Source organism: Neoarius graeffei, chromosome 21 (genome assembly GCF_027579695.1).
Source record: "Neoarius graeffei isolate fNeoGra1 chromosome 21, fNeoGra1.pri, whole genome shotgun sequence".
In the NCBI taxonomy this organism is placed as follows: Eukaryota; Metazoa; Chordata; class Actinopteri; order Siluriformes; family Ariidae; genus Neoarius; species Neoarius graeffei.
The window spans coordinates 46,188,806-46,203,011 of NC_083589.1; the positions used below are offsets into that span (position 1 = coordinate 46,188,806).

At 40.6% G+C, this 14,206-nt stretch overlaps 2 protein-coding genes across 9 annotated transcripts in view; one reads left to right on the forward strand and one right to left on the reverse strand.

Moving 5' to 3' along the window:
- rap1b (RAP1B, member of RAS oncogene family) overlaps positions 1-14,206 on the reverse strand; it is a 441,802-nt gene that overhangs the window by 166,689 nt on the left and 260,907 nt on the right. The window lies entirely within an intron of this gene.
- The window catches only part of mdm1 (Mdm1 nuclear protein), a 50,053-nt gene that overhangs the window by 19,276 nt on the left and 16,571 nt on the right, over positions 1-14,206 (forward strand). For 5 of the 6 annotated variants that reach the window (XR_009651014.1, XR_009651013.1, XM_060903244.1 and 2 more), the window contains exons 8-11: positions 5,372-5,392; positions 10,323-10,522; positions 11,903-12,145; positions 13,929-14,071. Coding sequence is in view for 4 of the 6 variants with exons in the window: in XM_060903244.1 (XP_060759227.1) it covers positions 5,372-5,392; positions 10,323-10,522; positions 11,903-12,145; positions 13,929-14,071 (607 nt within the window). In the remaining 2 variants the exon portion in view is untranslated. The remainder of the gene's footprint in view (positions 1-5,371; positions 5,393-10,322; positions 10,523-11,902; positions 12,146-13,928; positions 14,072-14,206) is intronic. The other variant, XM_060903245.1, reaches the window with a different exon arrangement.

Genomic DNA, 14,206 nt, shown 5'->3' on the forward strand with positions numbered 1-14,206 from the left:
CTATCCTCATATCCCTCACCCTTATACTATGGGAGAATATGTGGATTCATAATACAAATACTGAATGCAGGGTGTGGTGTTCTTAGCATAATATTATATTTACTATATTATATTTTCTGTACAACAATCCATTATCGTTCTGGTTTATACCACGGTGCTGCTACATTCTTAAATATGATTGGTCACAAGGTGTTTAATTTAAAATTTCTATAGCAACTATGCAACTATGATAAGTTTGTATTAATGCGCTTGTTCTAACATGTTATTGTTTCTATAGCAGTGGCAATGGCAGAGGGTAAAATTATGTTGGGGGGGGGGCTGTGCCCCCTCAAGTTACGATGGGAGTCCATTGATTATTTACAAGGAAGAAAAGGAGAGCGTAGTGTGAATAAACAGCCCACTGCGCGCCTTTGTTTTCCCTTATTAAATCTCGCTGTGTCCCTTCATCCCGGTGCTCCGGCAGCATCCCTTTGTACTGTAGGTTAGTAGCACCCATTTGCACCAAAACCGATGCAAATTCGCCTGGCCCTGACGTGACCAATTGCCTTCGCTTTCCGGGATTTTCCTTATTTGGCTTACGCAGAACTGCAAAACCCGTCAAGCTGATTTATGAATATTCTGTGGACTAATTAACCCATTGCTGTGGCAACTGTCTAGACATGTCTGGTCTCCTTGGGTACTTGCGCCAAAGCGGGGACCCTGTGACAGCAAGGCTATGACGGTGTCGCTACATTTGTATCTGACTGATAACTCGTGTCTTGTCCGGATGGCTTGATCGCGTTCACGAGGCGTACAAGCAGTTCTGGGTGCCCAAAAACTTGATGCTGCTCTAGATCTACATGAATTCGCTTGCTGCCCTGACCACTCGCTGAAAATCAGTATGAAGAGGAGTTTCATCCATTGCAAACTTTTTGGGCTCGACAAAGGCACCCAAGTTGCTTGATGATAACGAGGTAAGTTTTCAGTATAAATTTTTTTAACATCCCAAGTCAAATTTCGCAAACCAAGAAATGAATGACTGAAATGATTCGCACTGAAGACTAAAGGAAAGACAGTTATTCGTGCTGGGCGGCACGGTGGTGTAGTGGTTAGCGCTGTCGCCTCACAGCAAGAAGGTCCGGGTTCGAGCCCTGTGGCCGGCGAGGGCCTTTCTGTGTGGAGTTTGCATGTTCTCCCCGTGTCTGCGTGGGTTTCCTCCGGGTGCTCCGGTTTCCCCCACAGTCCAAAGACATGCAGGTTAGGTTAACTGGTGACTCTAAATTGACCGTAGGTGTGAGTGTGAATGGTTGTCTGTGTCTATGTGTCAGCCCTGTGATGACCTGGCGACTTGTCCAGGGTGTACCCCGCCTTTCGCCCGTAGTCAGCTAGGATAGGCTCCAGCTTGCCTGCGACCCTGTAGAACAGGATAAAGCGGCTAGAGATAATGAGATGAGATGAGATGAGATGAGATGAGATGAGATGAGATGAGTTATTCGTGCTCTTGCGTTATAGCACGTAGCAGAACACGTATAAAAATCTATTAGCTCTTTAATTCAACAAGGACATTGAGGACAAATTTTCTCACATTTTGTTTGTGTGTGTGTGTGTGTGGGGGGGGGGGGGGGGGGAGCAAAGCCATGAGAAAACTAAGGGAATGTAGTTTTTCCAATTTACCGATACAGCCCCATATGTCATTCATACATGCTTCAATACACCAATATCACACAGTTTTGATTAGAAAAATATGCAACAATAGTATCATTGGTTCTGTTTCATATAGAAAAAAATACATGGATGGAATGTACTCTAATAGAGACATTAAACTTAGCTTTACTCCACCAAAATTTGCCTCTAAAAATGCGGGAAATAGCGTTTTAGAGGGTTAAAAATTCCAAAATTTCCCAGGGAGGGGGCATGCCCCTGGACCCCCTAGATTTGGCATGTCTTTGGTGCATGACATGTCGCCCCCCCATCCATAACTTCCTGCCACCGCCTCTGTAATAGTAACAACTAATCCACAGGGACCTGTATAGTGGACACTTTGCATAATCTAAGACAAATAATAAGTGGATTAAAAATGTGTTGTTACTTAACATAGTTGATATGGTGAATTTTTCTGCTAGGAGATGTTTATTTCATGTATATAGAAGGAGCCTCTAGTGTCAGCACTTTATAAAAGTCAGTCACACAGTCTTCGGACTTTGAGTTTTCTGGTTCTTGGTAACATGATGAGACAAAAAAAGGGGGGAAAAAAAGATGGTGAAGGACTCTGTACAGCTGCTATATTGTAACTACTGGTTTGTAGCTGCTGTAATGTAAGCAATAACAGGAACCAACTTGTTTCACAGATGTTCCATAAAATTAAACGTAACTATCAATGGTTAAACTTATTGTTCATTTATAAATTAACAATTGTAATCATTGACGAATTGATGTGGTATAAGAGAAATAAAACACTTCGGGCTATGCTGTTATAGGAAAATAAGAAACTTGTGGGTGGTAACAGTAACTCTGCTTTGTGTCGGGCTGCATCACAACACCACACCATTGATTACTTTCCTATAAAGTAACCCCAAGTGGGTTATTCCTTAAGGAGTGTTAAATCCTCCAGGGTGGAACATCACCAGGACTCGGACATCCCTACTTCTAAATTCAGTTGGTTAAAATAATTCAATGTTCCTTTTTTCTGAATAACCCCCAAACCACAGTTCTAATCTCTAGCAAACTCAGGATGCTACATTTTTGACCAACATACTCGTACAGTACCGGTCAAAAGTTTGTACACCCGTACTCGTTCATAGGTTTTTCTGTATTTGGACTATTTTCTACATTGTAGAACAACACTGAAGAAATCAAAACTATAAAATAACATATGGAACATACAGTGGTGCTTGAAAGTTTGTGAACCCTTTAGAATTTTCTATATTTCTGCATAAATATGACCTGAAACATCATCAGATTTTCACACAAGTCCTAAAAGTAGATAAAGAGAACCCAGTTAAACAAATGAGACAAAAATATTATACTTGGTCATTTATTTATTGAGGAAAATGATCCAATATTACATATCTATGAGTGGCAAAAGTAAGTGAACCTCTAGGATTACCAGTTAATTTGAAGGTGAAATTAGACTCAGGTGTTTTCAATCAATGGGATGACAATCAGGTGTGAGTGGGCACCCTGTTTTATTTAAAGAACAGGGATCTATCAAAGCCTGATCTTTACAACACATGTTTGTGGAAGTGTATCATGGCACGAACAAAAGAGATTTCTGAGGACCTCAGAAAAAGTGTTGTTGATGCTCATCAGGCTGGAAAAGGTTACAAAACCATCTCTAAAGAGTTTGGACTCCACCAATCCACAGTCAGACAGATTGTGTACAAATGGAAGAAATTCAAGACCACTGTTACCCTCCCCAGGAGTGGTCGACCAACAAAGATCACTCCAAGAGCAAGGTGTGTAATAGTTGGTGAGGTCACAAAGGACCCCAGGGTAACTTCTAAGCAACTGAAGGCCTCTCTCACATTGGCTAATGTTAATGTTCATGAGTCCACCATCAGGAGAACACTGAACAATAATGGTGTGCATGGCAGGGTTGCAAGGAGAAAGCCACTGCTCTCCAAAAAGAACATTGCTGCTCGTCTGCAGTTTGCTAAAGATCATGTGGACAAGCCAGAAGGCTATTAGAAAAATGTTTTGTGGATGGATGAGACCAAAATAGAACTTTATGTTGTAAATGAGAAGCGTTATGTTTGGAGAAAGGAAAACACTGCATTCCAGCATAAGAACCTTATCCCATCTGTGAAACATGGTGGTGGTAGTATCATGGTTTGGGCCTGTTTTGCTGCATCTGGGCCAGGATGGCTTGCTATCATTGATGGAACAATGGAATCTAAATTATACCAGTAAATTCTAAAGGAAAATGTCAGGACATCTGTCCATGAACTGAATCTCAAGAGAAGGTGGGTCATGCAGCAAGACAACAACCCTAAGCACACAAGTTGTTCTACCAAAGAATGGTTAAAGAAGAATAAAGCTAATGTTTTGGAATGGCCAAGTCAAAGTCCTGACCTTAATCCAATCGAAATGTTATGGAAGGACCTGAAGCAACCAGTTCATGTGAGGAAACCCACCAACATCCCAGAGTTGAAGCTGTTCTGTATGGAGGAATGGGCTAAAATTCCTCTAAGCCGGTGTGCAGGACTGATCAACAGTTACCGCAAACATTTAGCTGCAGTTATTGCTGCACAAGGGGGTCACACCAGATACTGAAAGCAAAGGTTCACATACTTTTGCCACTCACAGATATGTAATATTGGATAATTTTCCTCAATAAATAAATGACCAAGTATGATATTTTTGTCTCATTTTTTAAACTGGGTTCTCTTTATCTACTTTTAGGACTTGTGTGAAAATCTGATGATGTTTTAGGTCATATTTATGCAGAAATATAGAAAATTCTAAAGGGTTCACAAACTTTCAAGCACCACTGTATATGGAATTATGTGGTAAACAAAAAAGTGTGAAACAAAATGGATTTCATATTTTAGATTCTTCAAAGTAGCCACCATTTACCTTGATGACGTTTTGCACACTACTGGCATTATCTTAACCAGCTTCATGAGGTAGTCATCTGGAATGCTTTTCAATTAACAGGTATGTCTTGTCAAAAGTTAATTAGTGAGATTTGCCATCTTGCCTCCTTAATGCGTTTGAGATCAAACAGGAAATAGTCAATAATAAAAATACAGCCCTATTTCACAACTAATATAATGTCTTTTAATTAATAAAAATAATGAGTTTCATATTTTAGATTCTTCAAAGTCGCCATCGTTTACCTTGATGATATTTTGCACACTACTGGCATTATCTTAGCCAGCTTCATGAGGTAGTCACCTGGAATGCTCTTCAGTGCCTCGTCAAAAGTTAATTAGTGGGATTTGCCATCTTGCGTTCTTCATGCGTTTGAGATCAAACAGGAAATAGTAAATAATAAAAATACAGCCCTATTCCACGACTATGTTATGTCAAGATCCGCTCAACTAAGTAACGAGAAACAGCATCCATCGTTACTTTAAGACATGAAATGTCTTTTAATTAATAAAAGTAATGAAAAACCACTGAATTAGAAGATTTGTCCAGAATTTTGACTGGTACTATACAGGCTTAAATGCAGACACTTTGCAGTCTGCTGTAGGCCGTTTCTTTTTATGGTGAGTTGTAAGTGTGGTAACAGCAAATTAGCGTTCTGTGTATTATTACTGTACTTACCAAAGAGTTAAAGAAAAAAGAAGGCATCCTGTGTAAACTTTGGAGAAATGAGAGTACATATGTGTCAGATGCTAGCAGATGTGGTCTTGCTAATCACTGATTTGTGTCATCAATCTTACAGGGTCACGAGTGGTATCACGAGGTAAACAATCTGTCTACCATTTCATTCCCTCTTTTGTTGCTATGGTCTCAGGTGCCTTCGCATTTCCTCTAAATGTGTGCTCAAGGCTGCGCGATTTGCAGATACCATCACTTTGCATGCATAAGACCATGTCTAATCATCTTAATTAATCAATCAACTTGCAAGAGTATTCCAAGTCAATAAACCAAATTCTTAAGTGCAAATGTTTTTTGTTTTTCCAATCTTCAAGTCCATGGTTTCCCACCATTTTAATTCATTCAAGTTTCGATAAAATACAGTGAAACGGGTACATTTCATCTGGTTTAAAGATCACTATAAGCAGACCCCAAGTAAGATCACGCGTGATCCTGAAGCACTTTTCAGCACAAATATATTGGCAGCTTTCCAACTCATTTGCTGCTTTCTGCTTTGCTTGACTTAAATCCACAAACACACACAAGCTCAAGGAGAGACAGAAATCATATTAATATATTGGAAAAACAGGGCTCATGTATACCACTTTAGTACAACCCCAAATCAGAGAAAGTCGGGATGGTATGCTGAAATTAAAACTGAAAAGAATGATTTGTAAATAATCTTTGCCCTGTAATGCACTCAAAACAATACAAGAGCACGTTATTTGATGTTTTACCTCATGTATTTTATTGTTCTCTCAAAATAAACACATTTCAATTTTGATTCTTGCAACACATTCCAAAAAAAAGTTAGGACAGTAAAGTATTTACCGCTTTATGATGTTGCCATTCCTTCTCACAACACTTAAAAGATGTTTAGAAACTGAAGACACCAAGTGATGAAGTGTTTCAGGTGTTATTTTGTCCTGTTCTTCCTGCACACAGGTCTTAAGGTGTGCAACAGTACGGGGTCATCGTTGTTATATTTTTCATTTCAAAATTCGCCACACATTCTCTATTGGGGACAAAGTGGACAGGCACCCTCTTCTTCCACAGCCATGCCTTTGTAATGTGTGCAGAATGTGGTTTTGCACTGTCCTGTTGAAATATTCCTGGAAAATATGTCGTCTTGAAGGCAGCATATGTTGCTCCAAAACCTCAATATATTTTCCGCATTAATGCTGCCATCACAGAAGTGTAAGTTACCTTTGCCAAGGGCACTGACACAACCCCATACCATGACAGACTTGTTTCTGGTAACAGTCTGGATGGTCCTTTTTTCTTTGGTCCAGAACACATGGCGTCCACTTCTTACGAAAAAGACCTGAAATACTAATTCGTCTGACAACAATACACATTTTCACTGTGTGATGTTCCATCCCAAATGCTTCCAAGCCCACAGTTAACATAAGGCTTCCTTTTTGCACACTAAAAGTTTAACTGGCATTTGTGGATGTAACTCTGTATTGTACTACTTGACAAAGGTTTGCCAAAGTAACCCCGAGCCCATGTGGTTATATCAACTATAGATGAATGACAGTTCTTGATGCAGTGCCATCTGAGGGATCGGGGATCACGGGTGTTCAGCTTTGGCTTGTGCCCTTGCCCTTTACACACCAAAATTCTTCCAGAGTCTTTGAATCATTTAATGATATTATGTACCGTAGAGGGTGAAATATCCAAATCCCTTCCTATCTTTCCTTGATGAGTGTTGTTTTTAAACATTTCAGTAGTTTTCTTACGCATTTGTTGACAAACTGGAGATTCGCGGCCCATCTTTGTTGATTTTGTACCAAATCATGATTACAATCACCTGTTGACATCACCTGTTTCAAATCACATCATTATTTAATTGTTTTACCTCATTACTGACTCTAAATTGCCCCCATCCCAACTATATTTGGAATGTGTTGCAGGCCTGAAATGCAGGAATGGATGTATATTAACAAATGAAATGAAGTTGACCAGACAAAGCATGATATATTTTGGATTCATTCTGTCTGCAATGAACTACAAGTCAAAGTAAATTTAGAAATCACTGCTTTCTTTTTTTATTTGCATTTTCCATACCGTCCCAACTTTTTTTGATTTGGGGTTGTAATTACACCTGGAGCTAAACCCCAAAACACTAGTCTGCTCACTCCCTGCCAAACACACACACACACACACATATATATATATAAAGTCACAACACTAACTTTATACCTAACTAGTAATGTGAATATTTCTTGCTTTACCCTTCTGCAAATGTGTTCACTTGCCACTAATGGCTGCCTCCTTTTTCTCGTGCATTATTACTTCTAATCAATTTGTGTGACAGCCAAGGAAAACCTTTCACTTCCAAAAATGCAGACCGTCTTATCTGTATGATGGACTGCTTCTATTATTATAGATTTCTAGTCTCTTGGTAAGTCAAAGGACAGACTGCAGGCCGGTATCGCTACAAGACACAGGAGTTCACTGGATGGTCAAGAGTTCTTAGGATTGTTCTTGGAGCCCTCTGTGATACGTATTACTCTATTACAGGGTTCTACTTAGAACATTTAAGGCTGGAGAACTGAGAACTCTTTAGGATTCTACCGAGCGTCAACATTACTTCAAGAAAATCTTACCAGGTGGAAAGCAATAATAGTGAATGTTGGTGGAACAGACGACTGATTTTCTTCCCAGTCGTGCAGCAAGCAACAGGAAGAAAACAGCGAGGCAAAAGTCTGACGTGACCACTACTTAATAATAAGAAGCCCCTCATTTTTTACAAACCAGTGACATCACCGTCCCGTACACTTTCTTTCTGTTGGCTCACTAGACTCATGTCCAAAGTTCAGCACAAATCAAAAGTAATTGTTACCAAAAGCAGTTGCACATTGGTTACATCCTGTGCCCATTGTCCTTCTGGGAATTGTTTTTTTTCTGTTAGGTTTTATTCACATTTGGTCCGATCGCTGTTAATTGTCCACAAATTGCATAAATTTCCGTAATTGCTGTAAATTGCACGTAAATATTATGGTTAAACCATAGATGTTGGCACCTCTGGTTCTAAAGTTAACCTTTTCCTCTCGGAGTGTATGTAAATCTAGACTTTCATAGTAATTTTAGCTACTTAACAATCCATCCATCATCCGTAACCGCTTATCCTGTGCAGGTTCATGGGCAAGCTGGAGCCTATCCCAGCTGACTACAGGCGAAAGGCAGGGTACACCCTGGACAAGTCGCCAGGTCATCACAGGGCTGACACATAGACACAGACAGCCATTCACACCTACAGCCACGGGGCTTGAACCTGGACCTTCTTGCTGTGAGGCAACAGTGCTAACCACTACACCACTGTGCCGCCGCTTTCCCAGAGTGTCACATGTAAATTATGACAAACATCACTTGTGTTCAAGAAAAAAATTCTTCACAAGCCATTTAACGTGGGGGAAGTCATGGCCTAATGGTTAGAAAAACAGCTTTGGGACCAAAAGGTTGACAGTTCAATTCCCTATATCAACAGGAATGGCTGAAGTGCCCTTGAGCAAGGCACCTAACCCCCAACTGCTCTCCTACGTTGTATGTCACTCTGGATAAAAGCACTTGCTAAATGTCGTGTGTGTAACTGATAATGAAATCCAATTTGATTTAAATGTGACTTGCTTCTAATTTTGTCAAGTTAAAGTGGAGTCATTCAAGGTCAGTCATCTCCAGTTCTTAGTTCTAGTAATGTGTGTGTTTGTGTGTGCGCGCGCACACTGAAACCCTCTCATTTGATCTGATTTATGATAAGGTCTCATGATGTCAGGTTAATACTTGTTTCGTGTGTGTGTGTGTGTGTGTGTGTGAGAAAATGAGACTTTCACTATTCATGAGTCAGCAAATTAGCAAGTAAGCAGCCTTCTTTCCACAGAACTTTCAAGCTATATGTGGTTTTGCTGGGTTTTTTTCTTTAAGGTACAGGAATTACAACATTACATTATGCATGACTCCATAATGGAGTCACTACTTTTATTTTGTTTTATTTTATTTTTGTTCAAAATGTTTAAGGTGGATGCTATGCATAATATTTCAATGAAACAGAAGGGAATTTTGAAATAAGGTTAAATATTTTTAAGTCTCTCTTCTCGCATTCCTACACTCTTAAAAAGAAAAGTCTCAGTTATTTTTTTCAGGCACCATTTTTCATTTCAGGTTGAACATCTAGAAAACCTTGTAAACGAATCACATACTTTGCTCATATTCTGTTTTTTTTTATTTTTTATGACTGAGTCTATTCGTTATACTGTAGTTTTAATTACTCTAGGCCACACATTCTGGATTCTGTTAAAATTGTCATTGCATGCTGTTTGTGTTGGGTTAATGTGTATTATCATGTAATCAGTTAGACCTGGCTTTCTCTTGAAATCAGCATTGACACTGTAACAATTCTGTATTGTTATAGATATTTGCTTTTGTTGTTGGGCATGTTGGTACACCTCTAGTGAAGGCTCACGTTTGTTTGTCAAGAATTCCATTTGACTCAACACAAATTACTCACTGCCCTCTTTACCAACTAAACCACCCTGTTCTTACACAAAACAAGCTCTGAAGACAAATATTGGCATATGAGAAAATACCTGAATAAGAGGGGGTGGCATGGTGGTGTAGTGGCTAGCACTGTCTCCTCACAGCAAGAAGGTCCTAGGTTCGAGCCCAGTGTCCGACGAGGGCCTTTCTGCATGGAGTTTGCATGTTCTCTGCCCGGGTTTCCTCCGGGTGCTCTGGTTTCCCCCACCGTCCAAAGACATGCAGGTTAGGCTAATTGGTGGCTCTAAATTGACTGAGTGTGAATGGCTGTTTGTCTCCATGTGTCAGCTCCACCTCTCACCCATAGTCAGCTGGGATAGGCTCCAGCTTGCCTGCGACTCTGTACAGAATAAGCAGCTACAGATAATGGATGGATGGACTGAATAAGAGTCAATTACTGCAGTTATGAAAGCACAAATACCGTAGGTACATGCTTTGGCACTCAGTGTAGACTGTTTTGGGCTGAATTTTAAATATCTGTGGCTTTGCTCTCTTAGGTGCGGGAGTTGCGTGAGAAAGCAGAAGAATACAGAAAGAGGGCCTGGGGAACTCATTTCTCCCGGCAGCACCTGAGCCAGATCCTGTCAGAGCAGAACTGCCTGTGGGAGGTATCTAGTGGTTCTTCTTCCTCCACTCTCACTGATGAGGACACTCATTCCACCAGCAGTCCCATCATCGAAGCCTTGGACCTGGCTAGGTACACTGAGAGAGTCTTCAGTTATATTAGACTTTGCAAAACCTAAATCTCATCCCTAAAACAGGCAACGGTAATCATAGCAAAGTGTTATTTTTAATGAAGAAGAGGGTAGTAGAACAGATTGTCACCAACTGAATGGCATTACAGTTCAGTTGGTCAGGTTCAGTGCCCAAACTGATAATCACATCATCAGTTTTTCTTTGGCTAATCAGACACAAGGTGCACCACCACTCTTGTCAGAGCAGTTGAGGGTTAGGTGCCTTGCTCAAGGGCACTTAAGCTAATCCTGCTGGTTCAGGGAATTAAACCAGCAACCTTTTGGTCTCAAAGCTGTTTCTCTAACCATTAGGCCATGGCTTCCCCCTGAATGGCATTATAGTCAAAAGAAATGGCTGAAATCTTGGGTTACTACTGAGTACTATTTCTTACTCCATAAGCAGTCTGTAGATTGTACAGTTGAGAAATGTGTTTCACATCAATGTTGCGAACAGAGCAAAACAGCGCAACTTGAGAAGCATTGCATGTTTATTTTTTGATCCATCAGTATTCTGATAAATCCATTGTGATGGTTATTAAAGTAGAATTTAAAGAGATTAAAGGAAATAATCCTCATGATTGAAACAATATTAGGTAACTTCAATGTTTTCACACAACACTAGACGAATACCTCTGTTTTTTGTGCCGTTCCCTTGTGTCTGTGCCACACATCCTCACGTTTTAATGCTTTTGTTTTTCTGTTTCCCTGTCCATGCATGCTATACAATATCTCATCTCATCTCATTATCTCTAGCCGCTTTATCCTTCTACAGGGTCGCAGGCAAGCTGGAGCCTATCCCAGCTGACTACGGGCGAAAGGCGGGGTACACCCTGGACAAGTCGCCAGGTCATCACAGGGCTGACACATAGACAACCATTCACACTCAGATTCACACCTACGGTCAATTTAGAGTCACCAGTTAACCTAACCTGCATGTCTTTGGACTGTGGGGGAAACCGGAGCACCCGGAGGAAACCCACGCGGACACGGGGAGAACATGCAAACTCCGCACAGAAAGGCCCTCGCCGGCCCCTGGGCTCGAACCCAGGACCTTCTTGCTGTGAGGCGACAGCGCTAACCACTACACCACCATGCCGCCCCTGCTATACAATATATAATATTATTAACTATATCATTGAACATGTCATAACTGATGGTTTCACAGTATTGCTGCCTAACAATTGCCCTATCTATAAAACTATAATCTAAACTTTATATCCCAGCGTAAAAGAGAACTGTATGTTGTTCACCTCTGTTCCGTTTATAGCAGCTCTTTTTATCAGTAACTCTATGTACAAGCGGACGTGTTATCTTTTCTGAATGTGTCCTTTATATGCTGTTAGTGTCAGGAAGAGCTGTAGCCCCAGTGAATCTGCTTCCTTGGCCACAAGTAGGAGAAGCTCTTATAAAGAGGCGGAGCTTCCCAGCAGCCCCACCCTTCCTGGACAGAGGAGAACGGCATGGGACGAGGAAGTAAGCCCTTGTGAGAGGGGTGTGGCTGAGATAAAGGAAGGGAGGAAGAAGCAGCCAGAAGAGAACAATGAGGACGTAAATATAAATGAGCATTCAGAGGACCACAACGAGGCGTAAGCAATGAATCATTTACACTTTCTTCTCCATTATTTCATAATGTTATGTTGTGTAAAGTTTATTATCCTGTGTGTCACTGAAATACTCTAAACCCCCTAAGATAAAAAGTAGAAAGGTACACAATTTGTAAATAAGTTACAGTGGTGCTTGAAAGTTTGTGAACCCTTTAGAATTTTCTATATTTCTGCATAAATATGACCTAAAACAACATCAGATTTTCACACAAGTCCTAAAAGTAGATAAAGAGAACCCAGTTAAACCAATGAGACAAAAATATTATACTTGGTCATTTATTTATTGAGGAAAATGATCCAATATTACATATCTATGAGTGGCAAAAGTATGTGAACCTTTGCTTTCAGTATCTGGTGTGACCCCCTTGTGCAGCAATAACTGCAACTAAAGGTTTCCGGTAACTGTTGATCAGTCCTGCACACCGGCTTGGAGGAATTTTAGCCCATTCCTCCGTACAGAACAGCTTCAACTCTGGGATGTTGGTGGGTTTCCTCACATGAACCGCTCGCTTCAGGTCCTTCCACAACATTTCGATTGGATTAAGGTCAGGACTTTGACTTGGCCATTCCAAAACATTAACTTTATTCTTCTTTAACCATTTTTTGGTAGAATGACTTGTGTGCTTAGGGTCGTTGTCTTGCTTCATGACCTACCTTCTCTTGAGATTCAGTTCATGGACAGATGTCCTGACATTTTCCTTTAGAATTCACTGGTATAATTCAGAATTCATTGTTCCATCAATGATGGCAAGCTGTCCTGGCCCAGATGCAGCAAAACAGGCCCAAACCATGATACTACCACCACCATGTTTCACAGATGGGATAAGGTTCTTATGCTGGAATGCAGCGTTTTCCTTTCTCCAAACATAACACTTCTCATTTAAACCAAAAAGTCCTATTTTGGTCTCATCCATCCACAAAACATTTTTCCAATAGCCTTCTGGCTTGTCCACGTGATCTTTAGCAAACTGCAGACGAGCAGCAATGTTCTTTTTGGAGAGCAGTGGCTTTCTCCTTGCAACCCTGCCATGCACACCATTGTTGTTCATTGTTCTCCTGATGGTGGACTCATGAACGTTAACATTAGCCAATGTGAGAGAGGCCTTCAGTTGCGTAGAAGTTACCCTGGGGTCCTTTGTGACCTTGCCGACTATTACATGCCTTGCTCTTGGAGTGATCTTTGTTGGTCGACCACTCCTGGGGAGGGTAACAATGGTCTTGAATTTCCTCCATTTGTACACAATCTGTCTGACTGTGGATTGGTGGAGTCCAAACTCTTTAGAGATGGTTTTGTAACCTTTTCCAGCTTGATGAGCATCAACAACGCTTTTTCTGAGGTCCTCAGAAATCTCCTTTGTTCGTACCATGATACACTTCCACAAACATGTGTTGTGAAGATCAGACTATGATAGATCCCTGTTCTTTAAATAAAACAGGGTGCCCACTCACACCTGATTGTCATCCCATTGATTGAAAACACCTGACTTTAATTTGACCTTCAAATTAACTGCTAATCCTAGAGGTTCACATACTTTTGCCACTCACAGATATGTAATATTGGATCATTTCCCTCAATAAATAAATGACCAAGTATAATATTTTTGTGTCATTTGTTTAACTAGGTTCTCTTTATCTACTTTTAGGACTTGTGTGAAAATCTGATGTTGTTTTAGGTCATATTTATGCAGAAATATAGAAAATTCTAAAGGGTTCACAAACTTTCAAGCACCACTGTATTTGTGATTGTGGAATTGCTTTCGTTCAGGGACATTGTGGCAGAGAGTGGGCACTCGTCACATCCTGAGGAGTCTGGAAGCTCCAGTGAGGAGGGCAGGTTACCTACTCCCAAACTTAAAGCTATAACGGCTGCACAGAGGACTCATCATGACCGCACTACTCCTGCAACTGGTAACCAAGCAAAAAACACTTTTATCTTGCACACATGTACCATTCTCAGACAAGCATCTAACTTGACAACATTTTTGTTCTGTTGTCTGAAATTTTAAAGTCTATCTGATGTAGCAGCCAGTGCTGGGTTCAGCA